At 46.1% G+C, this 13,038-nt stretch overlaps 1 protein-coding gene across 4 annotated transcripts; it reads left to right on the top strand.

Moving 5' to 3' along the window:
* Nucleotides 1-208: 208 nt before the first annotated feature.
* HMGCL (3-hydroxy-3-methylglutaryl-CoA lyase) lies at nt 209-11,886 on the top strand. 4 transcript variants are annotated; one of them, XM_073317525.2, is made up of 9 exons: nt 209-295; nt 1,011-1,094; nt 3,685-3,792; nt 4,485-4,580; nt 5,664-5,812; nt 7,961-8,024; nt 8,478-8,666; nt 9,461-9,586; nt 10,240-11,886. In XM_073317525.2, exons 1-9 carry the CDS (start codon nt 209-211, stop codon nt 10,339-10,341), a joined length of 1,005 nt encoding a protein of 334 aa, XP_073173626.1. In that variant the 3' UTR covers nt 10,342-11,886. The 4 variants fall into 4 exon arrangements, with proteins under 4 accessions (XP_073173626.1, XP_073173627.1, XP_073173629.1 ...); XM_073317528.2 differs by having other exon boundaries at nt 217-295; nt 1,016-1,094; XM_073317527.2 differs by lacking the exon at nt 209-295 and adding an exon at nt 600-677.
* The last annotated feature ends 1,152 nt before the right edge of the window (nt 11,887-13,038 follow it).

Raw genomic sequence — 13,038 nt, 5'->3', positions numbered from 1 at the left:
GGGGCCGCGGGGAGCTCCGGTCCAGAGCCCTGGGACGCTGGCTCGGAACGGGGCCGGGGGCAGGTGCTGAGCCTGGGGCTAACTCTGCCCCGGCCGGCTCCCGAGACCCGCGAGCGCGGAGCTGACGGGCCCTGGCGAGCTTGCGGGGCTCGGGTCACGTGCTCAGCAGCTGGCGGCCGGGGAGGGGGGGAAGAGGGAGAGAGGTCACATGACAAGGGGGCGTCTGTCACGTGAGCGTCCCAAGATGGTGGCGGCCAAGCGGGCGCTTCCGTGGCTGGCGGCCTCGCTCCGCCCGGTGAGTGGCTCCCCGCTGCCCCGGGCCCTCGCATCCACTTCAGCGAGCCCAGCGCTTAGTTGGGCCCCGGGCTGCCCCCCACCCTTCTGCTGCGCCAATAGCAACGCCGCCCTCCGGCTTCTCCGGAGAGCTCGGGGCCCGTCTACACTACGGGGCCCGTTAATCCTCCTCCCTGGAGCCCGCTGCCCCCGCGCCCAGGGCAGGCGCGTGCTCGCAGCCCTGAGCGAAGGAGCTCGGCTGCCCGCAGTGTGCGGTGCGGACCCGGCCTGACTCTGAACCAGTTCCAGATTGACGTCGTGGGGCTGCCCTCACGGCCTGGCCACTGGGGTCACGGAGCAGGTGTTATATAGTGGGCGCTAAGCTCTGGTTCCTGGATTCACTTGTGAGTCTCTCCGCTATTCTTTAAAACAAAGCGAAACCAAAAAAAAGTTTTTTTGGTTTTGGGGTTGCAGAGAAAAGCCTGCAAACGTGACCCAGATTGCCCTCAAAGGCTCAGAAAGCAGAAGGCAAATACAAAGAACACCCACGTTTATTATTTTTATTTAAAAACTCATGCTTTTGGGGATTGACTCATGATTTTTGAATGCCCTTTTCTATGTTTCCTAGTATGTGAAATAATCATAGACACAGTTAATGTTAAAAAAAAAATGAAAAATTGTTGTCCTGTGTGGTTTTAAAGGGTCTTTTTTTCCTGCTCTCTCTGTCTTTTGCGTAGATCAGCTCTACGGCAGCTGGCTCCCTTCCCAAACAAGTGAAAATAGTTGAAGTTGGCCCAAGAGATGGACTGCAGAATGAAAAAGTAAGGGACTCTGCTCTCTGTGCTCCGCTTATGACCGAGGGTGTTGTAATAACTTGTTGATTTAACATTTGAACATTGTGAGTCTGCTGTTTCAACACTGCCCTGCGTTATTTAATTCTCCCAGTCAGAATATATTTGTAGCTCACAATCTCCTCCCCAAAATCCTGTTACTTTTTTCTTCAACTTCCAATGCATTTATTGCCATATAAATTGCCAAATGTGTTTTGTTTATGACAGGTTTCAGAGTAGCAGCTGTGTTAGTCTGTATTTGCAAAAAGAAAAGGAGGACTTGTGGCACCTTAGAGACTAACAAATTTATTTGAGCATAAGCTTTCGTGAGCTACAGCTCACTTCATGCTCAAATAAATTTGTTAGTCTCTAAGGTGCCACAAGTACTCCCTTTTCTTTTTGTTAATGAGTCCATTTGCCCTTGTTTTTTGAGGCATTCAGCCTAATCTAACTTCTGTTATACCTCCCCTATGTATATAATGAGAGGATGATATAATTAACTCACAGGTGAGCTTGTCTTTTATTTGTATTACAAATTATGTTGAACTAGAATTCCCTCTTGTATTCAAAACAGATTTTCATGTCTGCTGCCAGAGGGTAGTTTGCTATTACCCTGGTCCTGCAAAGAGTTAAACACATGCATGACTTTATGCAGCTCAGTAACACCATTGAACTCAATGGGTCTGCCCATGTATGGAAACTTAAGCTTTGCTTACAACTCTGCAATATTAGGGTCTAATACCTAGTGTAATTAAATTCCTGAGAGAGAACACAAATAAAACTACTGAGGACATATGCAAGGCTGCTAAGCCCAGGGCTGTTACGTTCTATCTTAAGTCAGTTGCTTTGTTTACCTGTTTAAAAAAAAAAATCTGTCCACGCTGAACAGTGTGTGAGGGGTAAAGTCTGTACAGTCTAGGCAGCAAGAGTGAGAGGTATGGTATAGCAAAAATTCCATTGTTAGTTTGTTAGGAAAGAGCCATGTGTTGTAGCTGATGCTGGAGAGCTCCAGTTCATGGTGTGATGACATAGCTGTGATATATCCCCTATTAAGGGGGAAGTGAGACTTCTTTTCAGCAGTTCAACCAGAGTCTACTGCAGTGCACAAAATGAAGGGAGGTCCTGCATGCGTCACAACCGAACTTAATAGCGGCTGTGAACTCAGTTGTAGCTGAACTCATCGCAACTTCATTGCAGCCTAGCTAGGCAAGGGCTAAAACAGAGGTGGGCAAAGTACAGCCTGCAGGCCACATCCAGCCTGGCCCTTGAGCTCCGGGCCGGGGAGTCTAGCCCCCAGCCCCTCCCCCCGCAGCCTCAATGTGCCATGCCGCCCGCGCTCTGGCCCGCTGCTCCTGCCCAGCAGCGGGGCTGGCTCCGGTGGGGCTGCGAGCTCCTGCTGCTCTGAGCAGCATGGTAAGGGGGTGGGGAGCGGGGGGGTTGGATAAGGGGCAGGGGGTACTGGGGGGGCAGTCAGGACAGGGAGCGGGGGGGTTGGATGGGTCGGGGGTTCTGGGGGGGTGCAGTCAGGGGATGGGGAATGGGGGGGGTTGGATAGGCGTGGAAGTCTTGGGGGGACTGTCAGGGGGTGGGGGTGTGGATAGGGGTCAGGGGACAGAGAGCAGGGGGGTTGAATGGAGGGGGGGTTGGGGCGGGGGCGGTCCAAGGAGGGTGCAGTCAGGAGACAAGGAGCGGGGTGGGGGGGTTGGATGGGTCGGGGGTTCTGAGGGGAGCAGTGAGGGGGCGGATAGGGGATGGGGGCCAGACTGTTTGGGGAGGCACAGCCTTCCCTACCCGGCCCACCATACAGTTTCACACCCTGATGTGGCCCTTGGGCCAGAAAGTTTGCCCACCCCTGGGCCAAAGCCTGGGCCTCTTAATTTGCTTATCTTGTGGTTTAGGTCCTGCCCACACAGGCCAGACCAAATTGGTCAGAACCCCTTTCAGCCACAGCTGTTAACAGCCATAAGTAAATTCAGTTGCTGTGGCTGTGCAGACAGTGCCTTTGCTTCAGTGGGAATTAAGAGCAGTCTGCAGGATTGGCCCCTTAATTATCTGTGTGGCTGGCTACTACTTCTGAGGGTGTTCCATGGGACCATGGCACGAGTATTCCGCTTTGGATGCGCTAGCAGCGGAGTGAAACTGACGGGGGATTGTTGAAAAATCTTCTCTAAATTCTGAACAGTACTTTGCTTAGAAACTCATAGAATAAAGACAGGTTTCAGAGTAACAGCCGTGTTAGTCTGTATTCGCAAAAAGAAAAGGAGGACTTGTGGCACCTTAGAGACTAACAGATTTATCTGGACATAAGCTGTCATGAGCTACAGAAAGCTTATGCTCAAATAAATTTGTTAGTCGCTAAGGTGCCACAAGTACTCCTTTTCTTTTTTCATAGAATAAAGCATCACATTTTACTATTATAATAGATAACAGAACAAATCCTTTAATAAAGTAGATCTGTATTATCACTTTTAGTTTCTTCTGAAAAAGGAGTTTTTCAACAGATGTATAATCTTTTGCTGTATTAACAAGATTTGTTTTAAACTAACTTTAATCTAGGGATGTTTCTCTTTCCTCCCTGTAGAATATTGTCCCTACACAGGTGAAAATCAGCTTAATTAATATGCTGTCTGAAACAGGACTTCCGGTCATAGAGGCTACCAGTTTTGTGTCTCCCAAATGGGTTCCTCAGGTCAGTAGCTGGGATTACTTGGGATTTTGTGTGATCAGAAAGTGGATTTCAATATGGTTGCAGAAAGTTGTTAGCCTGTTAATATTCTATTTTACACTGTTAAATATAGTCTTAAACTTTCCTGAGTCAGAAATAACCTAACATTGCTTCACTGGCCTGTTCTCTGTTATAGTTAGATCACTTATAGCATTTATTATTATTTGTGTTATGGTAGGCCCTATAAACTCCAGTCAGGGATTAGGGCCTTATTATGCAGAACACTGTGATCACACATACCAAAGAGTCCTTGTCTCAAAGAGTTTGCAATCAAGTATAAGACAAGAGATGACTGGTAGAGTGAGGAAGCATAGGGTGATATTACACCAGTCATAATTGCCTCATTATTAATAGGATAGACTAGAGCTTCCCTTTGAACACCAGTGAAGAATAAGTGCAGATTCAAATGGACACACAACAAAAAGAACAAGAGAGATCCTCTCCTTGAGTGGATGACTCTTAAGTGATCACTTTAAAATATCCCCAATGTTTCCAGTACAGTTTTGTTTGGCTTTTAAAGAGCCATCTCTTTAAGTCATGATTTTTTGCTAGTCCCTTGGATTCTCATTTGAGACATGGTCTTAAGAAGCTTTTTTAACTCACTGAATAAATAACCTCTTCATATATTCTAAAGTTTTTCTCCATTTGCTGGTTAGATGGCTGACCACACAGACGTCTTGCAGGGAATTCAGAAATTTCCTGGTGTCAGCTACCCAGTACTGACCCCTAATCTTAAAGGATTTCAAGCAGCGGTAAGAGAAATGTATTGTGTTTCGGATCTGAGTTCTCTAGTGTGCATTATGCATGTCATTGTCTGGGTGGGAGCACTTCAAACAAGTGGGAGATATGTAGAAATTGTACTCTAACATTTCCTCTGATTTTTCTTTTTCTATCAACGTGCAGCAGGCAGCTCTTGTAGTTTATCTAAAGAGGGTCTTTCCTAGTGGGGAACTTGAAACACACCACTTATAATGCAAAAATCTGTGTTCTTGATTCACGCCCGGCCCCACTTCTGGTGATCAGCAGTGGTATTTCTGTCTAAACAAACCCTTCTGTCTCTGCTTCCACTATATCCTGTGGAAGTGGCTTTAGTGCTGCATTTATGGCTTTGCAATCATTTCCATGACACACTCAGATGTCTCAAATCAAGGGTTATGTTTTTGCTGTGGGGTGAATTGAGATGAGAATCTGGTTTGTAAGGGAGAAAGCTCTTATATTAAAAACAGACAGCTTCAGAAATTGCAAAGGGTCTACAGAGCATGGCTGACAAAAAAAAAAAAAAAAGGTTTTTTTTCAACGTACTCTGAACAAAATGTCTTTGGGGAAAATTCTCTCTAGGGGAAAATAAATTTTAAAATTACAAATCCTATAAAACCAATAATCTCAGTAGAATAAGGCTTTGTTCCAGTAACGATCTGTAACTGCACCTCTGGAGTAAATAGCTTTATCCCTTCAACGTATATCTTCACTGATACAGGCTGCTACGGCCACACAAATTCCTCATTCCATTGAGGTTATTGCTGATACATACTTGTTAGGCAAAATGTGAAGTGGCAGCATTATCACGTGGCTCTACCAGTAATGTGCAAGAATCCGAGCTTCACAATAAATCATGCAAGTATAACAAGAAGAATATTGACCTGTCGAGTGCAGCCGGTGGTAACACTGAGCTTAACTGCTTGGTGCTGAGTCAGTGGGAGCTGGGGCCTGTTTGTTGGGTTTGAAGTCAATGGGAGTGGAAAATGCTCAGCATCTTGCAGGATCAGTCCTTTTACAAGTGCTTTATTAGCAACAGAAATGAGTCCTTCTGTTCTTTCTCATCTCCCTGTTGGAAGGTGGCAGCAGGGGCCAAAGAGGTGTCTATCTTTGGAGCAGCTTCTGAACTCTTCACTAAGAAGAACATTAACTGTTCCATAGAGGAGAGTTTGCAGAGGTTCAGTGAAGTGATGCATGCAGCAGGAGCAGCCAGTGTTCCAGTCAGAGGGTAAGAGAGCCCAGTGCTAGATCAAACCAGTTTGTTAACCTGTGCTAATGATGTCAAACCATAGAGGAAAAGTCAGACTACTGGGGCATGGGCCAGAAGTATCCAAGGCTAATATGGTTGGGGAGGTGATGACCACTTAACTGTACTGGTTTGAAGCCATTCCTGTACCCGCAAAAACAGTGCAGCCTGGGACCTCTCTCCCATCCCATTTGCTGCTTATGACCCACCTTAAATTCCCAGGAGCAGAGGAGGGGGATTTACTCCAATCTCTTTTTATGCTGATTTTATTTACTTTGCTTCCTGGTCTGCATGACTTTGGAAACAAAAAGAAAAGGAGGACTTGTGGCACCTTAGAGACTAACCAATTTATTAGAGCATAAGCTTTCGTGAGCTACAGCTCACTTCCTCAGATGCATATCGTGGAAACTGCAGCAGGCTTTATATATACACAGAGAATATGAAACAATACCTATTCCCACCCCACTGTCCTGCTGGTAATAGCTTATCTAAAGTGATTTCCAGCACAAATCCAGGTTTTCTCACCCTCCACCCCCCCACACAAATTCACTCTCCTGCTGGTGATAGCCCATCCAAAGTGACAACTCTTTACACAATGTGCATGACAATCAAGCTGGGCTATTTCCTGCATAAATCCAGGTTCTCACATCCCCCCACCCCCATACACACACAAACTCACTCTCCTGCTGGTAATAGCTCCAGCAGGAGAGTGAGTTTGTGTGTGTATGGGGGTGGGGGGATGTGAGAACCTGGATTTATGCAGGAAATAGCCCAGCTTGATTGTCATGCACATTGTGTAAAGAGTTGTCACTTTGGATGGGCTATCACCAGCAGGAGAGTGAATTTGTGTGGGGGGGTGGAGGGTGAGAAAACCTGGATTTGTGCTGGAAATCACTTTAGATAAGCTATTACCAGCAGGACAGTGGGGTGGGAATAGGTATTGTTTCATATTCTCTGTGTATATATAAAGCCTGCTGCAGTTTCCACGATATGCATCTGAGGAAGTGAGCTGTAGCTCACGAAAGCTTATGCTCTAATAAATTGGTTAGTCTCTAAGGTGCCACAAGTCCTCCTTTTCTTTTTGCGAATACAGACTAACACGGCTGCTACTCTGAAACTTGGAAACAAAAGAATCCTAATCCCTTTTCATTGACCAGATACCATTATTGAGTCATTTTCCTCTCTTCTACAATGGTCAAACTGTGCTGAGGCCACTTGTAAGAGTAACTTGTCCTGAACCGAGCTCCTGGCTAGGAATACAGCATATGACTAGGTCTCTCAAATTCGGTTCTCTCAGTGCTGTGGGTTACATGTGAATAGGTCTCAAATAATAGAATCTTCCTGTCCCTGTGGAAAGCAGATTTCACCACTTTTAAGCTTCAGTTTTCTTAATGTTTTAATGATATCTTGGGCTCTGTCAAAACAGTGGTTCTCAACCAGGGGAATGCGTACCCCTGGGGGTACGCAAAGGTCTTCCAGGGGGTACATCAACTCATCTAGATATTTGCCTAGTTTTAAACCAGGCTACATAAAAAGCATTAGCGAAGTCAGTACAAACTAAAATTTCATACAATGACTTGTTTATACTGCTCTATATACTATATGCTGAAATGTAAGTACAATATTTATATTCCAATTGATTTATTTTATAATTATATGATAAAAATGAGTCAGCAATTTTTCAGTAAGAGTGTCCTGTGACACTTTTGTATTTTTCTGTCTGATTTTGTAAGCAAGTCCAGTTTTAAGTGAGGTGAAATATGGGGGTACACAAGACAAAGCAGACTCCTGAAAGGGATACAGCAGTCTGAAACGGTTGAGAGCCACTGTATCAAAGGATCCAGAATTACATTAATTCATTTTCGCACAAATACTCCCTGCATCGTGGTGTGAAGTATTAAATGGTTAGCAGGGTGCCTGACCCCAGTAATGGCTGTCTGTTTCTTTGTGCAGAGGGAATTATTACAGAGGCTGTGAGCCTTTGTCCACTGAATTCCACCCTTAGGCTTTTGGAAAACTAAAAGAAATTTCTCATTATTTAGAATGCTGCATGTACTGACTGACTTAGCCTGTATTCTATTCCCCCAACACCCCCAAATTCCCCCTGCTAATCTCAGGCTATATCTGCAGGTATGTTTCTTGTGTTCTTGGTTGTCCCTATGAAGGAAAGATTGCCCCAGCTAAAGTTGCAGAGGTGAGTACACCATAAATGTAGCCAGAGGCTATCTAATCCTCGGTGCAATCCTAATGCTTGGGACAAGAATCGGGTGCCCTGAGCTGCTTGGAGGTTTGCTTTTTGCATGAGACAGAATAGGGTGCTGTTTGCTTGTGGAGATGCACCGGGAAATTTAATGACCACATCTCCCACCAAGAATTAGGGGTGTTCTTCCAATTGCCAGCTCAGCGAGGAAATGAGTGCTGAGACAGATTTAACTGGAAGTGGTATTCGTCACTTCTTGTCCTCTACTGTGCGTATCTAGTGTTTCTGGGTGCAGTCTGATGATTGTCCTGTTACACCCCAGAGGTGGCTGCATTTTCAGGGCAAGTGAAACGATCCCTCTCTATAGCTTGTGTCTCAATGTGTGAAGTGCTTTGGGATCCTAATAGCAAATCTGTTTTCTCATTAAGTGTGTCATTTTTGGGGCAGGTGTCCAAGAAGATGTACTCAATGGGGTGCTACGAGATTTCTCTGGGTGACACCATCGGTGTTGGGACCCCTGGGAGCATGAAGGAAATGCTCTCTGCAGTCATGAAAGAGGTACCCGTTGGGGCCCTTGCTGTTCACTGTCATGATACCTATGGGCAGGCTCTCGCCAACACCTTAGTAGCACTTCAGGTAAGTGTTCCTTTGCTTCAGTGAACAATATCTGTGAGTTTTGTCTCCCCTCATGTGCTGAGGGTCTCACTCTCCCCTTTCCTGTGTGTGTGACGTGTAGGTATATATGCAAACCAAGAAAATCATGGTGGGTGTGAGTGAAAACTGTCACAAGTCCCCTAGCTGGTCCTTGGTTTGGTTCAGGTACAACACTTGGGTTCTTCACCCAGTGGTATCCAAGTAATGGATTCTGCTGGGTTCCATATGGGCTGCAGTAGCTAGACTCAACATTCTTTGCAGTGAGCAGTATCTGAAACAAGCACTATGGTACATTTGCATGCTCTGCTCACGAATCACAAAGGTCTGTCAAACTGCTGTAGCGAGGGAAGTGTTAATAGCACTTTATGGCCCTGAGAATGAGTTAATAAAAGATCAGGCGTATGTGCAAACTAGTATAGGACATTTCCATCGGAACATCACGGATATGGGCTGGTCTCATATCTTGTGACACATGAGAGTAAAACAAGAGCATGCTGGGTGCTTCACCTATCTGGGCTGCATTAGGGACTGGACTTGAACGATTCTCAGGACTGTCAGTTGCCTGGATTTGGCACAGCTCTCCCCTACCCAGCCAGGAATGAGGGACTGACCAGGACACTGTCCAAAATGCCTGTTCAGTTCTTTATTAAATCTCTTCCCCAAGCCAGAGGATGCTTGTTCCTTTGACCCAAACGTGGGCGGTGTTGTTGCTCTGATTTACAGTACGATGGGACCAGAGCTGCAGACAGTTTTACAGACGCCTGTTTTGTATTCAGATGGGTGTGAGTGTGGTCGATTCCTCAGTTGCTGGTCTCGGAGGCTGCCCGTACGCACAAGGAGCCTCGGGAAATGTAGCTACAGAAGACTTGGTGTACATGCTACATGGCCTGGGGATTCATACCGTAAGTACAGTGGGCTCACTGTTGTCATGGCACTACCTGCTCACACTGCTCTCCATCGGGGCTCGAAACGTGGCTTTGAAACTTGACCTACAGACTCCCTGACTGGCAGACGTAGCTTCCCTGTACTCGGGTGGCTGCCACCCAAATACAGTGAGGCTTTGTCTGGCTGAAGGAGCCCTTGTTGTCTGTCACGGCAAGGATAAGGGAGTGAATTGGAATCAGTGAGTCTGGACTTGAGGGCGTTAAAGCAAACAGCCAGAAAACCGAGCCCACACGGAGCAGTAATAAGTAACGAACTTCCTACACGTCACCTTTCTGTGAGTGCACAGGGGAAAGAATATGGGCACAGCTGATCATTGTTCCAGCTTCAAAGGTCATTGTGTCCCCTCTTCCCCCCAGCCCCACTCCCTCTGGATTTAGCCTCACTCCTTTATGGTGCCTTTGACCTTGAGTTTCTCCCTTCCCCCACTCCTTCCCCGAGTGCACACTAAGGAATGTGTGACTTTAAATGCACTAGTGTCCAGTTACCAAGAGTCTTACCAGAACAGCATACCATTTTCCAAAGCTGCCCACCAGTCTGGAATGTGATGGCATAGTTGTGCAGCCCACCCAGCAGGTGTATGTACAAACTGTTGTATCTCTGTCTCGTAAAGGGAGTGGATCTACAGAAGCTGATGGAGGCAGGTGTGTTTATCTGCAAAGCACTGAACAGAAGAACCAGTTCCAAAGTGGTTCAGGCTTCCTGCAAACTGTGACACGGATCAGTTTCTCCTCCGACAAGTCAGCAAAGAAAGCCTCGGTGCAGATCTGGAGCCCTGCCAAGTTTACATTTGCTGCCTGGGTTGTGCTTAAATATTCCCTTTTGCGCTCTGGACTCGGTGAATGGGAGATTATATATAGTAAAATCTACAAAGAAATGAAATAAACAAGAATGCTATAGCAGACCTAGATGAACATGTTACACCTCTTTAAGGAGAGAGGGGAGCTGGCCTCTGACAGTGCCATCATGAAATGGACAAACTTGTATCTGAGGGAAGAGTAAGGGACACAACCGTTGCTTTTACGCAGAGAACAGAAGGCAGTAGGCACCTCAGAAACTTCTTTGAGCTTTCTTGATGGGGGTAATGGGTTTTTTTGTTTGAGGTTAACATGGAGCTCAGAAGAGCATCCACTCAGGTTAATTACCACCTCCAGGGGATTGTCATCGTAGGACTAACACTACAGTGTACCCAGTTAGAGCACTTTCCTTGGGTCAGACTGGTTTTAGCTTCTCAGAACTGCATGGAGCAATCCTCTCTTTGCAACACGAGCAAACAGATTGAAAACACAAGGAAACACCTTTATTCTATAGATCGGAGTGAATATCAAGGATGTAGCTCCAGCTTTGGATCTTAGCTCTTAGTATTCAGTAGTGGAGGATGGTATGGGTCAAAAGATGCTTTTCAGATAATTGTCAGTTGTGTTAGGGAAAGATACAGATTTTATCATCTGAAATATTAGAGTAGCAAAAATCTGGTGTAATTAAACAGGGGAAAGAACAACTTAGTATTAAGTCTGTGACAGGAAATCCTATCAAGATGATTACTGTGTGAGCAGCATGCGAATGGGAGAGTGTGGAAGAAGTGCCTTATGGTTACAGGACTGCAGAGAAAATCTAGACCAGGGGTTCTCAAACTTCATTGCACTGTGACACCCTTCTGTCAATAAAAATTACTGCATGACCCCAGGATGGGGGACCAAAGCCTGAGCCCCGCTGCCCCAGATGGTGGGGCCAAAGCCTGAGCCCCACCACCCCAGGTGGCTGGGGCCAAAGCCCTCAGGGCTTCAGCTTCGGTCCCGGATGGTGGGGTTTGGCTTTAGCCCTGGGCCCCAGTAAGTCTAAGACATCCCTGGTGACCTCATTAAAATGGGGTCGCGACCCACAGTTTGAAAAGCACTGATCTAGACCAACAGGGCAAGAAGAAATTAAACAGAACTAGTATAATTTCTGTACTTTGCTTGAATTTCTCATGTCAGCTGGAATTGTCAGCCATTCAGTTTCTATGGAACTCTTTTTATCACTGAACAAATTATTAAATGCTTTTTCATAAAAGTATGGATAATTAAAAAGAGCCTGAGCCAATTACTAATACACAAAACTTGTATTGATGGCAGGTAGGCATCTGTTTCATGGCTAACCTCTCTATTACGTACGTTCCACTGGGATGATCTTTACGGCACCAACATCCTTTTTGCAAAACACTGGCATCATAAATGTTTATGTAACATCAGTAAATTATAAATAAATAAATTAAAAATGACCGCGTTCAGTGCCTGTTAGTATCCAGCTGACGTGCCGGTAACAACACCAGGTTAGTTTTAAAAATGCATTTAATGGTTACAGCATTGGTAATAATGACATGGTTGTTCCTGCCCCGTAGTGGGGTTCTGTTTTAACAGCTTTTCTCTATCAATCTGTCTCAAGGACACTGCATTCTAGGCGTACCACCTGACTTTGTTAACCCCTAGGGTTGGGACGGTTTTCGTAACAGTACTGTGTCAAGAAAAGGAGTACTTGTGGCACCTTAGAGACTAACCAATTTATTTGAGCATGAGCTTTCGTGAGTACTGTGTCAGTTACAGCATCAGCCCCTTGGCCTGGAATGCCACTAGATGGCAGCATTTGGCGAGTCACAGCAGTAGTTACTCTCGCTCTAGCAATGGAGTTAATGTTGGAATTGAGCAAACTCCAAGGCTGGAGAGTGGAAATAAAATCACTCTTAAACCTCTCTGCAGCTCCATGGAAATACAAAATCTCTTGTGACCCAGCAGAGGGGTTAGGGAAAAACCTAGCTGGGGCTCTTTGCTCAGGCCAGGCTGATTTGTGGTTTAGAGATTTGGAGGGCACGCTCTGGCAGTGGGAGTGGTTGAGGTTGCTCTTTGCCTTGCTCTCCTGTGACTAGGGGCTCAGCTGTCTAGCTGCCAACCCTCTAGGACTGTCCTGGAGTCTCCTGGAATTGCATGATCTTTTAACTAAAGATCGTCATGTGATGAAATCCCCAGGAATACTCCAACCAAAAACTAAAAAAAACACGAGTCCTTGTGGCACCTTAGAGACTAACAAATTTATTTGGGCATAAGCTTTCATGGGCTAGAACCCCCTTCATCAGATGTATGCAGTAGAAGATACAGGAGCAGGGCTAAATACATGAAAGGATGTGGTTTGCTTTTCCAGGTGTTAGGTCAGTCTAAGGAGATAAATCAGTTAGCAGCAGTGCTGAGCATGCAAGGCCCAGCTGCCTCCCCATTTCAAAGGGGAGGCTGCAAAAATCCCGAGGCCAAGCCCTGGGGGCAGGACAATGGCCTGACCCCAGTTCTGAGTGCAGTACTGCAGGCTACCACCCCCTTCGAAGGAAGGAATGGTTTCATCCAATTTCCCCTTCTTGTCCCCCCCCCCCCCCGTAATAGCTAGG

The sequence above is a fragment of the Lepidochelys kempii genome, chromosome 19 (genome assembly GCF_965140285.1).
Source record: "Lepidochelys kempii isolate rLepKem1 chromosome 19, rLepKem1.hap1, whole genome shotgun sequence".
In the NCBI taxonomy this organism is placed as follows: Eukaryota; Metazoa; Chordata; order Testudines; family Cheloniidae; genus Lepidochelys; species Lepidochelys kempii.
Note: the sequence above shows the minus strand (reverse complement) of the source record. Positions and strands in the feature narration are given on the sequence as shown.

What these genes read in the sequence shown, in the direction of transcription:
- HMGCL (XM_073317525.2), top strand. Translation starts at nt 209, where the DNA reads ATGACAAGGGGGCGTCTGTCACGTGAGCGTCCCAAGATGGTGGCGGCC. An exon ending in TTAAAGGATTTCAAGCAGCG is followed by an intron (nt 4,581 to 5,663) that starts GTAAGAGAAATG and finishes CCCTGTTGGAAG; the next exon opens with GTGGCAGCAGGGGCCAAAGA. An exon ending in ATGGCCTGGGGATTCATACC is followed by an intron (nt 9,587 to 10,239) that starts GTAAGTACAGTG and finishes TGTCTCGTAAAG; the next exon opens with GGAGTGGATCTACAGAAGCT.